The sequence below is a fragment of the Artemia sp. Qi Xiang Cuo genome, chromosome 10 (assembly GCF_049724085.1).
Source record: "Artemia sp. Qi Xiang Cuo chromosome 10, ASM4972408v1, whole genome shotgun sequence".
Taxonomy (NCBI): Eukaryota; Metazoa; Arthropoda; class Branchiopoda; order Anostraca; family Artemiidae; genus Artemia; species Artemia sp. Qi Xiang Cuo.
The window spans coordinates 29,193,822-29,215,803 of NC_142803.1; the positions used below are offsets into that span (position 1 = coordinate 29,193,822).

General features: G+C 37.8%; 1 protein-coding gene across 2 annotated transcripts in view; it reads left to right on the forward strand.

The window, feature by feature from the left end:
* Positions 1-21,982, forward strand: part of LOC148947640 (uncharacterized) — a 388,863-nt gene that overhangs the window by 82,120 nt on the left and 284,761 nt on the right. The window contains exons 4-5 of one of the 2 annotated variants that reach the window (XM_089095338.1): positions 2,353-2,507; positions 6,675-6,701. In XM_089095338.1, the coding sequence (XP_088951464.1) occupies positions 2,353-2,507; positions 6,675-6,701 (182 nt within the window). The remainder of the gene's footprint in view (positions 1-2,352; positions 2,508-6,674; positions 6,702-21,982) is intronic. The other variant, XM_089095339.1, reaches the window with a different exon arrangement.

Consider the following 21,982-nt stretch of genomic DNA (forward strand, 5'->3'; position numbering starts at 1 on the left):
GGAATTTGTTCTTAAAAGATATAATAACCCCATAAAAAATTATTAAAAAATGGAGCGGGCCCGCTTTGGGGGGCCCGGGGAGGGGGTGGGGGGGGTGGGGGGTCGGGGAGGGTCGGGGGATCGTTGGGGGGCCCGGAGGGCCGTTGCGGACCAGGGGAGGACAGGGAGAGGTCGGAGGAGGGGGTGTGGGGGGGCCCTTGGGGGAGGGTGCCCTTCTGTGATCGAAATTTTTACTTTTTAATTTATTTTTTTTGCGGCGCATCCCTGCGGCGCATCCTGCGGCGCTTTCCTGCGGTGCCTCCCTGCGGCACATCCTGCGGCACTTTCCTGACCTGCGGCGCATCCCTGCGGCACATCCTGTGGCGCTTTCCTGGCCCACGGCGCATCCCGGCAGCGCTTCTCTGGTCCGGGGGACCTTGGGGGGCCGGGGGAGGGCCTTTGGGGCATCGGGAGGGCCTTTGGGGCACCGGGAGGGCCTTTGGGGGTCCGGAGGGGCAGTTGGGGGCTGGTGGAGGGCCTTTGGGACCCCGTTGGTCCTTTGGGAGCTCGATGGGCCTTTGGGGGGCCCGGGGATGGTCTTTGAGGGTCTGGGTGGGCCTTTGGGGGCGCCGGTGGCCCTTTGGGAGCGGGGGGGGCGTTGGCGGCCCGGGGGCTGCCTTGGGGGTTGGGGGAGGAGGATTGGAACCCTTTGGGGTTGGGTTAGAGGACCTCACAACACTGTTCATATGAAACTTGTGTATTATAACGACCACAGAGTTTCACCATTAAATTCTCTTCTAAAATCTCTTCAAAAATCTTCTTTTAAAATGTCTCTATCTGTTTCGCCGAAATAGTTCCATAACCTGCCTAAAATGGTTTCACCCAAATAATCCCTAAACATAAATTCAGCGTGTTCCTTTGTTATTGGTATCTCTGCGCTAATGCATTTCAAATTAAAAAGAAACCTTTTCGCGCGCTAAAACAATTCATCACTATGATGCTTCTTGCCTAATTGTTTCCATGGCCTTTGGTTATTAATATCCTTTGGAGTTCGACCAGTAGAACTGTTCCCGAGGCAAAGACATTAATGATTTGGATCTATTCCTGGAGAAATGTTTCTAGGGCGAAAATTTTTAAAGTCTGACAGATGATGTCATTGATTGATTGATCTGTCAAGTAAGGGGAAATTAATTTGATGTTTCTAAGGGGAATTATTGATTCACGATAGGTTTCTGCAAAAATATAAAAGTAATTTCTGTGTGTTCCTTTTGTTTGGCATCTCTGCGCTAACGCATTTCAAATTTCTAGGAAACCCTTTCCTACGTTAATCTGTTCATCTCATAAATTTTCCTAGCTAAACTATTAGGGTTTCGTTAGAATATCAATTTAACTCTCCGACTTAAAGCTCCGTGAAGCCTTATTTAAAAATAGAATTTCTATCTCTTTAGACTCCCGCATAATTACAAGATAACAAGTTATGTAATTTATAATTCATGACACTAAAGATCAATGAAGCCCTATTTAAAAATAGAATATTAATTTTTCTCTCTGACCTAAAGAACGTTTATCCCTCAGACCTAAGATTAAAGAAGCCTTAATGTTTCTTAATTCTCCCCTTCGTGAATCAATAATTTCCCCTAGCGATTATGTAAATCAAGTTCACATGTGCTACTCGTGACAGGACCACGGGGTTTTTGGTTTTCCATGTGAGAAATTTCCTTTTTTTACAAGTGATAAAATTCCTGTTTTTTAATTATCAGTGAGAAAACAATAAACCACGTGGTCCTGTCACCCTGTTTTTCAAATTCTCACTGACAAAAACCATAAAACATCCATAATTTGATGTTGACATCCGAGAAAAACATCATATAAATCGAACAACACACATAACCATCCATGAAAACAACCATAAATGTGAGAAAATTCATGTTTTTCCATGTGAGAAAATTCCTGTTTTTTCATTCTCACTGAGAAAACCATAAAACAGACATGAATTGCTGATGGCATCCATAAATATGACAAAGTTCCTGTTTTTCAAATTCTCACTGACAAAAACCATTAAACATCCATGAAAAACATCAAATAAATCTACCAACACACATAACCATCCAAGAAAACATACATAAATGTGACAAAATTCCTGTTTTTCAAATTCTCATTGACAAAAAAACCATAAACCACGTGGTTCTCGTGCCAATATATGGTGTTAAAAAAAGTTGTAGGTGGCAGCAGGGTGTTCTCGTGGGGTCAATAGGGTCACTTATACTACCGAGCTCTTCTAGAGCATAATATTATGCCTTGCAAATGTTAGAAGCGTTTGCTTTATTTACGTCGTAGACCTAGTTGATCATTTTATTATTACTTGTTTTTTAGAGTGTTTTAACTGTACGACACTCCAGCAACTAGAGCAGCGGATACGACGCTTAGAACAAAGACTCCGGGGAAGACAAGCAAATGCAGTTCGACCTATTAATGGTGTTACAGGTAGGCCCCTCCGTCCTGGCCCACCAGATACTAGTCACGTTCCGGTGAGTTATGTTCAAGAAATTTTTTCAGTGAAATTAAATTTTGTTTTAAAACGTTCAATCCGCTATTGCCTTCACAATGGAAAAAATGCAGTCGCATAAAAAAAGGCTGAAGGTCTATTTATTGCTTAAGTTGATGAATGTGGCAAAACTGTCTTTAGGTTCAAACATCCAATTTTTTAATTCCAACTTATTAATCATCAGAAATTAGCTTGGCGAATAATTGAATATTCTTCATGGAGAATTAACCCTCGGAATACTTTCCTGTGTGTGCAGTACCAGAATTGTCGACTTGCACGCTTTTCGTGTGAAATACACTCTTTCGTACCTCAGAGGGGATGCGGAAGAGGAGATGGGCGCAACTTTTTTGACTTGCACTGTTTTTGAACGAAAATAATTCTTTTTTGGCCTTGATTTGCACTCTTTTTAGACGTCGGCAGTTGGCAACCCTGCGCAGTAAAAATATAAATATTTGACTACGGTGTCTTGATCCAAGTTGACTTACTGGGTGCCTAGCCACAAAGCTCTCCAACTCTGCTTGCTTAGTCAGAGTCACCCTTTTGGCAAGGCCATCTTAACAACTAAAAAAATGCAGGCCAAAAACGAAGGGAGGGATAAGATATTCTGGCAGCCTTCACTCCCAGTCCGATAATTGTTGGTCATTGCATTTGCTGCCTGAATATAGATAGAAAAGGAGGTAGTAAATCCCATCACAAGCTAGTGGCGAGATCAATTCTTTATTTGCGTTTTTAGATCATTCCTTAATTTATGAAGTGATCAGAATTTTGTCCTAGGGAACCTAATGTCCTTGAGAATATTCAATTTTGAGCCAAGATATGTGGTTTTTTAAGTGTGTAATATGTTTGAAAATAAAATATCTAAAAAAATTCTCAAGCAAACCTTATGAATGAAAAATAAACTATATATAAGAGTTTGAAACTGAACATATGAACGTATGTACCCATAGTGTACATAGTATGTTCCAACGTTGTGCTTAAAGTTTTGCATAGCAAGCTTTAACATAGATATTACGTTAAAATATATTTGCAGGAATAAGAAAAGAAAATCGAATTGCATCATTTAATTTTCACTTATTTTGTTACTTTTTTTAATTTGTTTGGAAAAATTTTATTATGTTTAGCCAAAGACATACCCCATTTTTCCAAGCTCATGTAAGGATATGATACATCTTTTACTTAATAAAAGCTTTACTTACATTAGACAAACTCATACATCAACCGCCAGAAGTGAACTTGTTTAGGCTAAACACCTTTAAAATGAATTGAAAGCGTGTTAGTGAAAGATGGACTCTTGATTTAAAAGTTTTAATTAATTTTACAGAAATCTTGCAAAATATGCATAGTCACATCAATTTAATAAATTACAACTGGACAAAGTCACTATAAAAAAAAAAAACATTGTGAAAAACAAACTGCTCCTTAGGCTACATGTTTTTGTATGTTGATAGAAAATCGATAAAGATGAGGTGTGAAGTTACAATTGCTGATTAAAACATACCTTGTTGGCACTGATTTTTACCATGGTGCTTATGAAGGTCATCCCATGGGCATAGGGAGGGGGGCAGGGGGGGCAGCTGCCCCCCCCTAGATCTTCAAATTTACATTAGATATGGCTGAAAAAGTAGATGGTTTGGAAAAAGCAGTTGATAAAACTCCATCACACTATCGACTGCCCCCCCCCCTAGACAATATGCTGCCTGATGCTGCCTATGCCCATGGGTCATCCATTATTTATTTTGGAAGATTGTATTTTGTTTTACTTAATTTATTTTAGTCACTTATTTTAGCCATGGATCACCTGTTTTCTAGTAATGGGAATTAATGAACAGTGTAGCTAAATTATGTTGGTTTGATTGTATGCGACAAGCCATAGTGCTTATATATTTGTATCTGATAAAAAGATTAACAAATAATCAAATAGTTCTTGGTAACAAACTGTAAGTAAGGAGCTACCCTGCTCAATATTAACCGAAACTCTAAAAAACGGAACTTAGATACCAATAGATACATAAAAAGAATTGGATTTTTTATGCTGATTTCAAATATGTAAGTTTCATCAAGTTTAGTCTTACCCATCAAAAGTTACGAGCCTGAAAAATTTTTCTTATTTTCGAAGAAAGAGGAAACCCTCTAAAAGTTATAGAATCTCAATGAAAATCACACCATCAAATTCAGCGTATCAGAGAACCCTGCTGTAGAGGTTTCAAGCTCCTATCTGCAAAAATGTGGAATTTTGAATTTTTTGCCACGGATGCGTGTTTATTTTTTTTTTATTTTTTTTTTTCAGGAGTGATCGTATCGACCCAGTGGTCTTAGAATATCGCGAGAGGGCTCATTCGAACGGAAATAAAAAGTTCTAGTGCCCCTTTTAATTGACAAAAAATTCGAGGGCAACTAGGTCCCCTCCCACGCTCATTTTTCCCAAAGTCACCCAATCAAAATTTTGAGATAACCATTTTGTTCAGCATAGTCGAAAATCTAATAACTATGTTTTTGAGGATGAGTTAAACCCCCATAGTCCCGTGGGGAAGGGCTGCAAGTTGTGAACTTTGCCCATTGTTTACACATAGTATTGGTTTTTGGGAAGTATACACACGTTTCCAGGAGGGATTTTTTCTAGTGGGGGTCGGGGAGGGGATTATGTTGGAGGATCTTTCCATAGAGGATTTTTTCATGGGGGAAGGGACATTTTTTTGAAGGAGGCGCCAGATTTCCCAGCATTATTTAAAGAACGATCAGAAATCAAATTAAAAAAAAACAAGTTTTTTCAGCTGAAAGTAAGAAGCAACATTAAAACTTAAAACAAACAGAAATTATTACGTATATGAGGGGATTCGCTCCCTAGTCAATACCTTGCTCTTTACGCTCAAGTTTTTATAGTGCTTTCAAAAGAGCTATCTATTCTAATTAAACGGCATTTGTGATTCAGGGGGCATTGTTAAAGAATTGGAACAAAATTCGAAATTTAGCGTAAAGAGCGAGGTATTTACTAGGGGGTGAACCCACTCATATACGTAATAAAGGCCGTTCATTTTAAGTTTTAATGTTGCTCCTTACTTTCAGTTGAAAAAACTTTTTTTTTTTATTTAATTTTCTCTCTCATAGAACAGACAAGTTTTTGGTAGCTTCTTGATAAACACTCAAGAAAGTTCTTAGACCTTTCCAAATAGGCTGAAGTGATTAAAAAGGTTTGCCTTCATATGAAAGTAAGAATTGGTTCAGTCTCAACTTATCAAGCACAGATGCACGATCAACTGTCTAATTTCAAACTCGCTGGATTAAATGATTACATTGTAATGGGGAAACTTGATAAGTAGATTTTTTTTTCAGTAAAGCTTTTTTTATCTTTTTCAACTTCCCTTATCACTTATAGTGCATTTGAACACACTAAAATCTTCATGGTTGTAGTAATTGCTGCAACCTAAAATGGTTGCATTGGTTCAATGGTTGCATGGTTATTGTGGTTCCCTTGACATTTTGAGGCAACGCCATGTTTGGCCACGATGGAGCCTAGGGGTGAAGAATAGCATGGGAAAGGGAGCCTAACTGGCTTTCAATTACTTTGAGTTCTTAAAAAAAGAATAATAGGACGCTTCAGAATATTCTAAGACCACTAGTTCGATACGACCGTCCGCGGAAAAAAACAAGCAAATATAGCCTATATTTATTGTCCTCAACCTTCAACCTTCGTTATACCTCAACCTTCTCTGAAAAAATTCAAAATTTTGTGTTTGCATATAAAAGCTTGAAACCTCTGGCATATGGTTCTTGAACATGCTTAATATGCTGTTGTGATTTTCATATATCATATGAAAGTCACACCGGAAGATTCGAAACATTTTGGTGTGAACCTCTTTTTTCAGTGTCTCTCCTTATAAATACATTTGAAACGAAACCATATTAGTATTGCTTCATTTTATCCATCCAAAAAAAGCTTCAACAGCTTATAACTTTTCGCTGTGCCATTTTATTACCAACTTTTAACTGTATCAAACTACACAACAAGCTATTCAACTACTCATCAATAGCTTACAAAGGTTTCACCAGTTGGAATTTGGAGATACTTCGAGGCCTACATAAAGTGACACCTAAAAAGTTTTTATTTATTTTGGTACTTTTCTTAATTGTAACAAAATATTTTATTTTTTAGTATCCATTTGTCTTGTACGAAAATGAGGTAAGTTTTGCGTGTGAAAACAGTTTTTTGACTTAACCTTATCCCCACACTCTTCCCTTACCAAAGCTATTCCTTGACTAAACCTTGTCACCAGCTTTGCTCAGCGATTGCTATAACAATATAGGTATTGTTATACCATATAGGTTATACAATATATAACAATATAGGTTATATATAACAATATAGCAATATAGCTATATATAACAATATAGGTTATATGGGTTATATAGGTTAATATAGGTTAACATAGGTTAATTGAAATACAGATTTGGCAGCTCCTATTTTTTCCAGAGGGATTCTATGCCTAGTAACATTTAGTTAAAATAATAAACAGCCCTTTGATTGGCTGTTAGAATATTGCCAAATTTGGGAATTTGTCGACACCCAATATACTCTGCTCACTACCTGTTGCACAATGTTAGTTTGGTTCAGCCAAATTTCATGCTGATATATCTGTATAGTCATTTACCTATGGCTATATCTTGCTTGCGAATCCCCTCTCCCCACTGCGACAAATAGAATATCTAACAATATTTATAACATAATGAGAACACTAGCACCATACAGTGATCCACCTTTAAATAAGGTTATACAAAATTATACCAAACTGGAAGTCCCTAGACGGCGTTCGTGACACTTTTATAGGGGGTGAGGGTACACCATTTTCTTGTCTTATAAGCTTCCTATAGTCTTTGTTCGCCACGATAAGTTTGTATTGGGAAACTTGGAATATATTAAACATGGGAAATCACGTTTAAAGTTCAACAACTACTAGATGCTCTGCAAATTAATGTTAAGGGGGGGATAGAAAACCACACGGCCATCTCTTCCATGTTAAATATTTTTAGCCTGTCCGTCGACAACAGACGTATAGGCGGGTTGATTTTGGTTTCTTTCTGTTGCCATGATCTAGCACTATAATCTGTGTCTACTCCTTTTTCTTTTGTTTTACTAGGCTTTCTAAATTCAGCTTTTTCAAGCAAAGTCTATTTCAAAGCCTGGATGGTTGTCAAGCAAAACTGTGGACTCTAATCGGATGTGTCCTGACGAAAAATATTGAGTTGTGACTAGTTCTAAACCATGAGGGATGACTTAACCTAGCAATTCTTTAGGTAAAAAATGGTCTTGGAAGGTAACTACGAATAAACCATTTTCTGCTCATATTTGTTTTTATCAGTCCTGAACAAGGAGCCCTGCTTATCGGATGTATAATCTTCCGCATGTTTATCTTCTACTGTATCTGATATGCCGGGACGAAAACTGTAGCTTCAAATTACTTGTGTGCTAAAGCATTATGTCTTTTGTCTTCAAGGCCTCATACTAAACGTTAAAGGAAATATTCCTATGTTTGAATCTGCAAGAAATTTTTCTGGGGTTTAGGCGTCATGCACTGTGGTAGCATAGTAGATGGACGCTCAGCTTGACAATACTGGGCCCGGGGTTTCGGTTCCCGCTACCACAAGGTTAGGTGATAGACTTGTCCCTGTTAAAAAGACCCAGCAACTGAAACTCTGATTAGACGTCCTATGCGACGTCAATAGTTCTGGAGGATATTCGTCCTTTTTATCCTAGGCGTCCTATCCGCCGTTATGAATAATTTCTCATGTTTTAGACCCTTTGCAATAAATTAATATCAATGTTCGAATATTTTTTGAATAATCCGTGTTGTTGTCATGACAAAAGGAATCGAAAAAAGCTGAATACTCCTGTTGTCTCTCAACCTCTGAAATGTATTGCTCAGAAGTTGGTTGCTATTTTTTTATTTCTACTGGCTTTTCATAACATTTGGGATAGAGAGCTTTCCCGAGAATTCATAAGAATTGGTCTGCTTTGACGCACAGACTTAATGGGAACTCAGAAATCAACAAGCATATGATCCTGTCCTGGTGTGGACGAATTCTGGATTATATATAAAAGAAAATTTTAGTCAACCGAAAAGAGCTGTAATGTAGTGCCTTACATGAGGTGCATATTGTGTCTAAATGACGGCCATGGTGATTCTACTTCTCAGACGCTTTAGAAAGAAACGTACCGCGGCTGTAGCCCCAGCTGTGGACTCGGAAATATGCTTATGGGACGGACTGCAATATTGTGTTTTGGGTATAAAAAAAGTCTCTAATCACTTCATTGGGACAATTTCCAAATTCTTTTTGGCCCTTGAGATATAAAAAATGAGCATGATGTTGTGCCTAATAAACAATACTGTTATTTGGGCTAATATTTTTAAAAGATCGTATAATGAGTTTTTTACGAATAAGAAGAACAAAAACAGATTCCGCCACTACATTGCGCTAAACTCTGAAACCCTACTTTTGCCATTGACCCTCAAAATAGTAAGCGTAAATGAGATACTGTCTTCAAAATAATATTACCGGACAGAGTTAAAGCAAAACGGAACTACTACTACTACTAAGAACTCAACACAGCACTAAGACGACTGAGGCCAACACAGCTGTGCACGCTGCTCCTCCATCCCAATCTATTTAAAGCATCCCTCTTTACACCCTCCCAGGAAGATCCCACTTCCCTTAAATCTTTCTTTACCAAATCATCAAATTCCAACCGTGGGCGACCTGCTTTCGTTTAGCCCTAGACGATTGCCGGAAAAGTACAATCTTTAGAAAACTGTCATCCTTTATCCGTAGAACGTGGCCTATCCATCCCAACCTTTTTCTCAATACAGCCCTACAAAGCGTTATTGAACCACTTTTTTCGTAGAGCCTAGTGTTTGAAATACGGTCAGTCAGTCGGGCACCCAAAACAATCCGTAGGCAATTTCTCTGGAAAACATCTAGTAAATCTTCCTCTGTTTTGGAGCACTCATGATTCAGAATCATATTTGATCACTGTCATTACTGAAGCTACAAATATTCTAATTTGGGTAAAAAAAAACACCCTGAACCATGGCTTTTCCACTTTTAACATCTTCACGGCTTCCACCGTCTTTACTAATAATCAATTTGAAAGACTTTTTCCACAAAATAAGTTTTTTTCTTTTAAACTGAAGAACTCCATTAAACCAAAAACGAACAAAAATAGAATCAAATAATATATCAAGCATACAGCTACCGCAAATCAGCATCAATAAATAAATGAAACCCAAAACAAACAGAAATTGAAATAAATAACAGAGCCAAACTCAAAACGATTGCAAATTAATACGAGCAGGGTTCTAAACCCTTATGCTTTCTAGAAGCCAAAATATAATTTGTACTGTACTGAAAAAATTCAAATGAATTTACTAAAAAAAAATATGCGTTGTCAGTTTAATATACATATGCTGATGTTTATTCCTTAAAATCTTAATTAATTTTTATTTCTTGAAGTTATAAAATGAAAACATTTAAAAGAATTTTTTTCAGAAAGTGCAAATTATATTCTGGCTTTTAGAAAACATATTCTGTCTTTTAGAATGCATAGGAGGGTTGTCCCACTCAAAGACTTAATTTCCGGAGCTTTCAACTACGTTGAACAAAATAGCTATCTCAAAGTTTTGATTTAATGTGTTCGGGGAAATGGTGGGCGTGAGAGGGGGGTTAGTTGCCCTCCAATAACTTTTGAATATTAAAAAGGGCACTAGGCCTTTCAGTTTCTAATCGAATGAACCCTTTTTGAAGTTTCTACGACAACACTTTCTATAAAAACAACCTTATATGCCCACAGGGTATTACTTACAACCCTTGTCCTGAGGGTTGCGGGGGGGTTGTCATTCTCAAAGACCTGATTTCCAGAACTTTAAACTACGTTGAACAAAATGGATATCTCAAAATTTTGATTGGATCTATTTGGGAAAATAGTGGACGAGATAGGGGGTTAATTGCCCTCCAATCACGTTCGACTATTAAAAAGGGCACTAGCCTTTTCAATTTCCAATAAAATGATCTCTTTTTGAAGTTTCTACGACAAAACTTTCTATAAAAACCTTATATGCCCCCAGGGCATAACTTACAGCCCTTGCTCTGAGGACTCTGAGGGGGTTATCATCCTCAAAGACCTAATTTATAGAACTTTAAACTACGTTGTACAAAATGGATATCTCAAAATTTTGATTGGATGAGTTTTGGGAAATGGTGGGCGTGAGAGGGGGGATAGCTGCCCTTCAATCACTTTCAACTATTAAATAGGGTACTAGCCCTTTCAATTTCCAATCGAATGAGCCCTTTTTAAAGTTTCTAAGACCAAGCTTTCTATAAAAACCTTATATGCCTCATGGCATAACTTGCAACCCTTACCCTCAAGGCTGTGGAGGTGGGTGGGGGGTAGTCATCCTCAAGGACCTAATTTCCAGAACTTTAAACTACGTTGAAAAAAATGGCTATCTCAAAATTTTGATTGGATATGTTTGGGGAAATGGTGGGCGTGAGAGGGTGTTAGTTGCTCCCCAATCACTTTCAACTATTAAAAAAGGCACTAGCCCTTTCAACTTCCAATCAAATGAGCCCTTTTGAAGTTTATACGACAACGCTATCTATAATAACCTTATATGCCCCCAGAGAATACCTCACAACCCTTGTCCTAAGGGGTATGGGTAGTGGTGGATCTAGGGGGGTGAGGGGGCGCGCGCTCCCCTAAAGTAGTCTAAAGCAGTGTAATTTACCTAATTAACGCACGTTTCCGTTAATAAAACTTGCTCCTAACGCAAGTTTATCGGATCAACCTATTTTGTGCCCCCCTCCCTCGAATAAATCCTGGATCCGCCCCTGGGTGTGGGGAGTTTGTCATCCTCAAAGACATAATGTCCAGAACTTTTAGCTACGTTGAACAAAATGGCTGTCTCAAAATTTTAATTGGATGTGTTTCGGAAAAAGATGCATTTGAAAGGGTGGCTAGTTGCCCTCCATTCACTTTTGACTATGAGAAAGTGCACTAGCTATTTGAATATCAAATCGATAGAGCCATTTTTGAAGTCTTTACGACAACACTTTGAACAAAAACCTTATAATGCTCCCAGGGCATAACTTACAACCCTTGTCCTAAGGGGTGTGGGCAGTGGTGGATCCAGGCCGGGGGGGGGGGGTACGGCGGCGCGCGCCCCCTTTCTCTAAGGGGGCGCTGAGGACTCTGAGGGGGTTATCATCCTCAAAGACCTAATTTACTGAACTTTAAACTACGTTGAGATGCGACAACGTTTCTACGACAACGCTATCTATAATATCCTTATATGCCCCCAGGGAATACCTCACAACCCTTGTCCTAAGGGGTGTGCGCAGTGGAGGATCCAGGGGGAGGGGGTGCGCGCCCTCTAATGTAGTCTAAAGTAGTGTAATATACCATATTAACGCAAGTTTCCGTTAATTAAACTTGCTCCTAACGCAAGTTTATCGGATCAACCTATTTTGCGCCCTCTCCTTAAAAAAAATCCTGGATCCGCCCCTGGCTGTGGGGGGTTTATCATCCTCAAAGACATAATTTCCAGAAATTTCTACTAACTTGAACAAAATGGCTATCTCGAAATTTTGAGTGGATCTTTTGGGGGAAAAGGTGGGCGTGAGAGGGGGTTAGTTGCCCTCCAATCACTTTCGACTGTTAAAAAGGGCACTAGCCCTTTCAATTTCCAATGAAATGAGCCCTTTTGGAAAGTGTCTACGAAAAAGATTTTTATCAAAACCTTATATGCCCCCAGGGCATAATTTACAACCGTTGCCCTGAGGGCTCCGAGGGGGTTGTCATCCTCAAAGACATAATTTCCAGAACTTTAAACTACGTTGAACAAAATGGCTATATCAAAATTTTGATGGGATGTGTTTGGGGACATGGTTGGCGAGAGAGGGGGGTTTCTTGCCCTTCAATCAATTTCGACCATTAAAAAGGGCACTAGCCCTTTCAGTTTCCAATCAAATGAGTCCTCTTTACAGTTTCTACAATAACACTTTCTATAAAATCCTTATATGCCCCAGGGCATAACTAAAAACCATTACCCTGAGGGCTGTGACGGTGTTGTCATCTTCAAATACCTAATTTTCAGAACTTTCAACAACGTTGAAAAAAAATTGGCTATCTTAATATTATGATTGAAAGTGCTTGGGGAAAGGGTGGACGTGAGAGGGGGGGGGGGGGGTTTAAGTTGCCCACCAATCACTTTCTGCTGTTAGAAAGGGCACTAGCCCTTTCGATTTCCAATCGAATGAACCCTTTTTGAAGTTTCTACGACAACCCTTTCTATCAAAACCTTACATGCCCCCTGGGCATAACCTACAACCCTACAACCGAGGGTTGTGTGTGTGTGTGTGGGGGGGGGGGGTGCCGGGGGGGGTGTCATTCTCAAAGACCTAGTTTCCAGAACTTTCAACTATGCTGAAAAAATGGCTATGGTGGGCGTGAGAGGGGGGTTAGTTGCCTTCCAATCACTTTCGACTATTAAAACGGGCACTAGCCATTTCAATTTCCAATCAAATGAGCCCTTTTTGAAGTTTCTACGACAAAACTTTCTATAAATACCTTATAAGCCCCCAGGGTATAACTTAAAACCCTTATCCTGAGGGCTGTGGGGGCCTTTAATTTGACTAGCCCTTTTAATTTCCACAACTTCCGACTACGTTGAACAAAATGGCTATCTCAATGTTTCGATTGGATGTTTTCGGGGAAATGGTGGGTGTGAGAGGGGGGTTAGTTGCCCTGCAATCACTTTCGAGGATTAAAAAGGGCACTAGTCCTTTCAATTTCTAATTGAATGAGCCCTTTTTGAAGTTTCTGCGACAGCGCTGTCTATAAAAACCTTATATATCCCTAGGGAATAACTTACAACCCTTGCCCTAAGGAGTATGGGGGTTTTTCATCCTCAAAGACATAATTTCCAGAACTTTGAGCTACGTTGAACAAAATGGTTATCTCAAAATTTTGATTGGATGTGTTTCGAGAAATGGTGGGCGTGAGAGAGGGGGTTAGTTGCTCTCCAATCACTTTTGACTATTAAAAAGGGCACTAGCCCTTTCAATTTCCAGTCAAATGAACTCTTTTTGAAGTTTCTACGACATTGCTTTTTATAAAAAACCTTATATTCCCCCAGGGCATAACTTACAACCCCTATCCTGAGGGCTCTGAGGGGATTATCATCCTCAACGACCTAATTTACAGAAGTTTCAACTACGTTGAACAAAATGGATATCTTTAAATTATAATTGCATGTGTTTGGAGAAATTGTGGGCGTGAGAGGGGGGGGGGGGAGGGCTTAGTTTCCCGCCAATCACTTTCAACTACAAAAAAGGGCATTGGCCCTTTCACTTTCCAACTGAATGAGTCCGTTTCTGAAATTTTTACGACAACGCTTTCTATAAAAACCTTATATGCCCCCAGGGCATAACTTACAGCTGTGGAGGGAGTGTCTTCCTCAAAGATGTAATTTCCAGATCTTTCAGCTACGTTGAACAAAATGGCTATCCCAAAATTTTGATTGGATGTGTTTGGAGGAATGGTGGGCGTGGAAGGGATGTTAGTTGCCTTCCAATCACTTTCGGTTATTAAAAAGGCACACGCCCTTCCAATTTCCATCGAATGAGCCTTTTTCGAAGTTTCTATGATAACTCCTTCTATGCGAAGTGCCCTGGTCTTAAAGAAAGAAAGAAACAAACCAAAAAATAAATAATACATTGTGCCAACACTATTTTTTACTTAGGCAGCGCTATTGCGCTGCCTATGATACTACCAAGATAAGTAAAGCTGTCCATTTCATCGATCTTTTCGTTACCGGACGTCACTTTTTCATCTTCACTTATTCCTAGCCTTAGAGACTAAGTTTTCTTAGTATTAATTTTCAAACCTATTCTAGCACCCTGAACTCGCAAAACCTCTAAAAGTTCATTTATTTTGCTCACACTTTCATCTAGGATGCTTAATTTATCAGCATTATCTAAGTCAAGTAAAGTTGTCCTTCCCCATTTGATTCCGTGTTCTTCTTTAAGTGTAATTTGATTAGCAAAAAAAAGTTTACATAGGGATATATACTCAATTTTACCTTGAAGGGAAATGTAAACCATGGAAATGGACCTGAAAAATAGACTATCCGGAATGAAAATTCTTCTTTTTGTCTTCTGTCAGAGAAAATAAGTTTACAAATTTGTCACTTGTATTTATTATGAATGCATGATTGAGACAATAATTGTTTCTTCGTCACCTACAGTTCTAAGCTTTTCAACATAACATTTCTTGCAACAGCATTTGAAAATCAGTTTTTTCATTGTGTATATGGTTGTGGACATTATCACACGAGACGTAAATCAAACGGACGAAATATATCATAGTATGTTTTATATGGACTGCAGAGAGTTTTGTTTTCACAGCTGTTCTTCATATTATTGCTGATAGATTAAACATATGCATTGCCAGGAAATGTACTTTTTAATATGATAAAAAGTTTAGTCAAAGTAAAGAACCAACAAAATTATAGATCATATATAAACGAAGAAGCTCGATCTAGTGACGCGAAATCTCCGAACATTTTTTTTTATTATCCTTTTTCTTTTTTAAGAAAAAATGGGAAAAGAAAGGTACATGCACCATTGGAAGAGCTATTGCACATTCTAGAAATCTATGCTTGCAATTTCTTAACCTAGAAAACATTACTAAAATGTGGCACATTATATGCCAATTTTTACTATCATATTTAATTGAAATGTCTTGATATTGTCAAATAATAAGATGTAAAGTGGCACACTGTAGCTAATAACTGACTTTCTTTTAATCATTGATTGAAGATTTATAAAAAAAAAGCTTCAGGAAACCTAACAGCTTAATCAACAAAACATTTGAACCAATTTCCTGACAGAGTGTTGTGTTGGCTTTCATCGGGCTAGAAAAGTCGTACATGACACCAATAAAATATTAATGGTTCTGGAACACTGTCGTTCTGGAATTTATTTAGTCGAGAAAATGTTGTTGGTTTTTTCGCAGAGATTGTGGAAATATATTTAGCACAAAAAAAAACTCTGGCAATCGATTTTGCTGTCTGGAAAACTTAATTCCTGTCTTTCTTCTAATTTAGCCAGGGATTTTATGAAGGAGCAACGAAATGATCCCCATATTTTGGGCCTCCACGAGATTTCTCGGCCATCCGCACATGCCAACTAGTGGGTTAGGACCCAGGAAAATGAACCTCAATTTATTATAAAAAAAAATATTTTGAATAATTTAAAAATTTGAAAAAACTTAATATTGAATAGCCCCATCCAATTAAATTCAAAATTGTGAGCCACAGTCCCCGTTTTCTGAAAAATCACTAACTTGACGCTCATGATGAAACCTTAAAAAAAAAATTGAAAAGAAGCTGAATTTATTTTTTTGAGATGGGTCCAAGGAGGTGGTAGAATGTCAAATTTTTTTTGGTACATCGGGAACAATGAAATTTCGTAGGAAGGGATGGGGTGAAACTACTGGAAGCCTATGGTTGTATCACATAAAAGATTGCCTCACTCCCTTTGAAACATGATTTGTTTGAGTTCATTTAGCTTTAGGATCAGGTTCATTTTGACAGTCCCCAGTTAACGTATTTGGAATGGGGCAGATAATTGTTAGCTACCCTCTCTCCACCATGTCAGGTGGACGGAAGTGTGCAATGTCAATTGACCTAAGTTTATTATAGGATACTGAGGGTAACTTCAAATGATTAAGAAATTAATCATGCAAAGTCAAAATCTCATAATTAGGGAAAGACAGCTAATTCTGTTTTCTTTCTCAAAAATAAATGAAGGACAACTTTCTTCCCCATCTTCTCTTGCCTTTTTTTACACAAGGACGGTATCAATGCAATTTAACATGATATGTCATAGTAGCGACTGTTGGCACTGGGTACGCAGAGCTGCTCCTAACTTTCTCCTGTCCCTCTCATGTAGTTACATTTTCGGGCTGAATATATGCTCTAGTGTAATTTTTTTGCAAACTCTGTGACTGCAGGTCCCTTTTGATTTTCAATTTTGTATTAATCGGAAAAGCAGAAGTCAGGAAGGATTCTGGAATAACAAACACTTCGATTGTCAATTAGTTAAAGAGAAGAAACATTTAATTTTTCACGAGAATTTTAACTAAAAAAAAAGCTCGAGCTGGACTTCTTTGAGGTTGGGGCCAAGGGAGTTTTGTTCTTCTGTCCTTTCCACGGGACTATCCTGACCAGAAGATATAAGGTGTTAATTATTTTAAATTTGAATATTTTTTTTTGGTCTATGTATGTACTTAATGTATTAGGCAATTACCTTAAATTACCTTAAATTGCATGTCGAGCGAGATAAGGTGGTGTTGAGCCTCCTGTAGAAAATCTCACTGGCGGTGATTCTAGGTTATGATCTGACATCCCAGTTCAGCCTCAATTCAGCGTTAGTTCAACCTTGATCGACTCCTTTCTTGAAGGCTTCTAGGGTTTGAGTCTGGACGGTGGTCACAGATAGGCTGTTCCAGAGTGTGACAGAATGGACTGAAAAGAACTGTTTGCGCTCTCGCTTGATGCAATGGACGGCCTGCAGCTTCTTGTTGTGCCCTCTTGTGTTGGTTGAGAGGGATGGGGAAAAACATGGCTTAAGAGGTCCTTTTCTAGCAACTTACAACTTGTTAATACGTCTCCTCTTTTCCTCCAGTATTCTAAAGTAGGGAGTTTGATTGAATTGCGACGTTCCTCGTAGGATTTGTTTTGCAATGCAGGGATAAGCTTTGTCACCTTTCTTTGAACACTCTCAAGTACTTTCACGTCCATCTTACAGTGGGGAGAAGCTAGGGTCATGCCAAATTCCAGGTGAGGATGGACCATGGCTTCACATAGTTTCATAATTAGACATGGCTTTCTGGTGGTGAATGTTCGTTTTATAAGCCAAGGGCGCGGTTCGCTTTTGGAAATTGAGCTTGTTTGTGGCAGTGAAATTGAAACTCATTGTCAGTAATGACCTCGAGGTCCTTCTCCTCAGTGACTGCCTCAAGCTGAGCATATCCTATCCGATATGAACGCTTTGGATTGTTGCGTCCCAAATGCAGAACTGTTCATTTTGAGGGATTGAACTGGAGAAACCAGTCCAATGACCATTTTGATAGTTCATTTAGATTTTCTTGCAAATTTGACTAATTTAGGTCATTTTGGGTCAGTCGTAGGAGCTTGCAGTCATCATAATATAGCGTCAAAGGATTCATTAGGTTCGTTTTATAGTCGTTTATGTACATGCTGAATAATGTGGGCCCCGAGATGGTAACCTGTGGCATTCTACTTATGACAGGTAGCAGTTCAGAATAGACAGCATTTCCATCACAGTTGTATGTCCTCGTCTTCTGAGTCCTTCTAATTAGAAAGGCTTTTATCCAAGCTATTATATATTCGTGCACTCCATATGCCTTTAATTTCGAAGTTAACAATTGATCGGCAGCTGTAACCTATTTATAGATAAACTGATTTTACATTAGCTTCTGTGCCCTAGTTCATTAATGCTTAAGAATTATTCTGTTTTGCTTTATCCTTAAAAATCATATAACGGACATTATGGGAATGACTTTTTACAACATTGATCTGACTCAAGAATTTACTTATAAATATTCATTTTTGTCGCACGTGTGAGATTTAAACGAAAAATATGGTTAAAAAAACTACTTTAAAAATTCCAGATTAACGCTATCATATGTGTTTTAAACGATTTTGGTGACTGTAATTGGTCAAATAAAATGAACCATCAACTTGTATCTAACGGTAAAATACATTCTTATAGCCACGAGAAAAGGTTGTAATGATATAAAAAATAAGAAACATCCGTTCGTTTTTTGTTTTTTTACAGCGTACATTAGCAGTTCCAATCTGGCATCTGCTTCAAGAAAGGCATTTATGACCTTTAGTTTAAAAAAAAGAAGATCTTTTTTAAGTAATAACTACAGTCTATGAAAATTTCAGGATTCTAAGGAGATGCGAGCTCTTTTCTTTTCCTAAACTCAAGTCAAATAATTGTAAAATAAAAATACTGATGAGAGGAGTTATGGAGTTACAGATCAGGTCACTTCGTGCGCAGGTCAGACGCAGAGGAGGCAGAATTGAAAGTAAAAAAAAAATTAGAAGTAAGAAGTACCTTCAACATGCACTTTGCAACTCCTTGAAAAGAGTTTGGGAAATTTTGGTAAAACGGACAAAATGGTTGTCATATATCAGAAAGAGTTCATGAAATTCTTCTTTAAATCACATCTTTAGATAAAAGCTTATGAAGGGTCAGTATGTAAAATAAAGATATTGTTTAGTAAGCCAATAAATAGATTATAAGTTTGCATATTTTTCTTTTTGCAGATAAATCAGAATATGTAAAAGAAAATTGCAATATAAAATTTACTGGGAAACTATCAATTTTAAAATCACCAAAAAGACTTTGAAACTGAAGGAAACAAAATTAAGCAAAGAATTGTACCAAATTTGGAGTACGTTGACCAAGTTATTATTTTTAATAAAATGCGCAACAGACGCAGCTTTTTCGATAAACTTTTTCAATTTTCCAATAAATGCCCTTTGATAAATTTTCCTTCGTTGGAATGTTCTTTATTCCTTTCATATTCCCAGTGGCATCAATTCGAGAAAATTTAAGGGAGGGGATAAAATGTATTTGCCTTCTAGGTCCCCATCTAGGGGATGCAGTGGATGGGATACATTTATCCCAATTTTTTCATAGCATCTTGATCCCAGAATTTTTCCTGCGTTGACTGACTCAAGGCCCAGAGTTACTTTTATTTTGCTAAAATAAGTTTTTAAATTTGAAATAGACGAGGCAATATATTACCTTTCAAAAGATAATTTTGAATTTTCTTCGTAGCTTCTGAAAGTTAGAAAACCATCTTGGCTTTATTGAAATGCAAACCAATCGTTCCACATTACTGGTTTCCATTCCAGTAATATTTCCCATCTTAGGGGGATGAACGCAAGTCAGTAGGCTGCTTAACAGTAATCTATTGCGGCATAGTTCCCTTACTGTTTTCGTGACAGAAACTGTCTGTTCAAGTTCAAATATAAAAGCAAAACATGCTTGTGCAGTACAAATTTTTCATACCTTCAATCACAGACATTATAGTAAATTATTTCAACCGTCATTCGCCTTGAAACTGTGTCTGCTCTTTTTTGAAATTCAAAAGCAATACTGAAAAATCTTTTGTTTATTTGAAAATGGCTTCGATCAATTTTGTTTTAAAAAAAGCAGCATTCTCATTACTTAAGTTCTGCCCTAGGATGGATGATAGATGACAGGGGAAATTGCTGATTTCTATACAACTCTAAAAAAGGTTTATGCCAGCTTTGCTTCTCACAGAGACCATCTGTCTTGGCTTTACTCCAATTAGCCAGGGCTTAGGTCTCAAGTTTTCCACCAAGGTGGTCAAATTGAAAACTAAGGCATAACTAAGGTAGATTGGGATAGAGTAAAGGTTCAATAGTCTATCAGTGCTGCGAGCCATTTGAAGGTAATCGGAGACCCAAAAATGTGCCTGAGCGTAGATGCAGACAGATACGATTCTTAAAGAGGACGAAAAGATTAAAAAGGTCACAATTTTTGTGAGATAATTTGGACCAATTCGGAATGACAATTCTCTTCTTACCCATTCCTCTTCTCTGTGTAGTTTTTGCATAAAAACGAGTAGGAATTAAATGAGTATAGAGACTAGCAACTTAAGATGGCAGAAATCGCCTAGTATCTTTTAACGCCTGTCCACTACAAATATTATACTATAATATTTGCTCATAGAATTGATATTTGAAAGGAGCTTGTGACCCCTTTTTACCTATTGTAAGCTTTGGTCTTTTTATTTTCATTATCAATGTCTAATTTGAACTTTATATAAAGTTAAGACTAAAAAGCATACTTTAAGTTGTAGTTGACGGAGCTTGAGTAAAAAAATGGAAAAGTATTATCCCTTATTGATATTTATAAAATTAGAATTATTAAAACAAAATGATCTTGTAGTTGGTATTGTTGAAAGGTTCAAGGTGTCTGACGAAGTTGCTTGCAGCAAAACTATGAAGCATGTTTTCTAACTAGCATGGCTTCAATGGAACTAAAATTAACATAGCTAAGTCTAAAGGGCGTCGTGTATCAGGCTCATTCGCGCAACTTTATTTAGAGAGGGAACTTCGTAGAAAAAGTATAAATTGAAAAAAAACTCCAGAAATAAGCAAATTTCGGCATATCCCTTGCGCTAAACAAGATGGTGCTACTATGTGCCAACCAACCAACCAAAACGGTATAATACTCTAAAAAGGTGAGGTGTATCATGAAGGAGGTGTACCAATATGCCAGTAGGGTTTCTAATATCATTCTGTTTTCTTGGGAGGGCCTAAAGCTAAGAATTATTTCGTTTGTGTTTATAAGACAACGCAAAACCTATTTGAAAGGAAAATTATTGGAGCAATATTAAAAATATTTTGATATCTGGGAGGGAAAAGGGTGGGAAAAGCCCCCTCCACCTCTTTTACACCTTCCTGATATCTTGTATATTATTAATTTATAATTGGATGAGAAATCGGAACTTTTAATTCCACTACCTCCCTCTTGGCCAAAAATGAATCTAGAATCAAATATAATACCGCCATATATAGACGCCATTTGGCTTCGAATGACGCTTTTGTTGCAGAACTGCTTTTAGCACAATTTAAATCATGTATAGTTTTGTTTTTCGATAGCCATGGCAAGTTCAGTTCAACACCATATATGAGTTCTAACCCTTCAAACTGCCAAAATACATTATCTGCAATTAGAATTGTAATTAGACTCTCCAGGTAGCACTATTATCTGTGATAAAAATTGTGTGTCATCATTTTCTCCCAAGATTTGGGTATTCTGCCATAATTAGCGTGAAACATTTTTCTCATTCTTTAGTAGAATTAGTCATCGTAAGAGTTGTGGCAGCACAGATTATAACGAACATGGGTATCCGTGGTTGGATTTCCTGCTCCAAATTATAAATTCGGAATAATACGATATTTAAAAATACGGCTGATGGTTTGGATTTAATGCTGGGTACTGCGTACAGTTAGTGAGTGACGCTTAATTGGAGTGATATTACTGTGTTATGCTTTACCACAATCAAGTTCCCTTTTCATACTCATGCTTGAAATTAGTGACTTCAATAACCCTACAATACCAGAATTTGGCTCTAAAGACATTTATTTTAAAAATATTCTTACCATGTTTTGTTTATAGATTTTTGTATTTGAATTATTAGCTACTTCTACTAACAACTCCCCGCAGCACCAAGCCGTTTGAGGCCAACACAGCTATCCACGCTTCTCCTCATCCTAATCTATTCAAAGCCTCCCTCTTTACACACTCTCAGGTAGTTCCCATTTCCCTTAAATC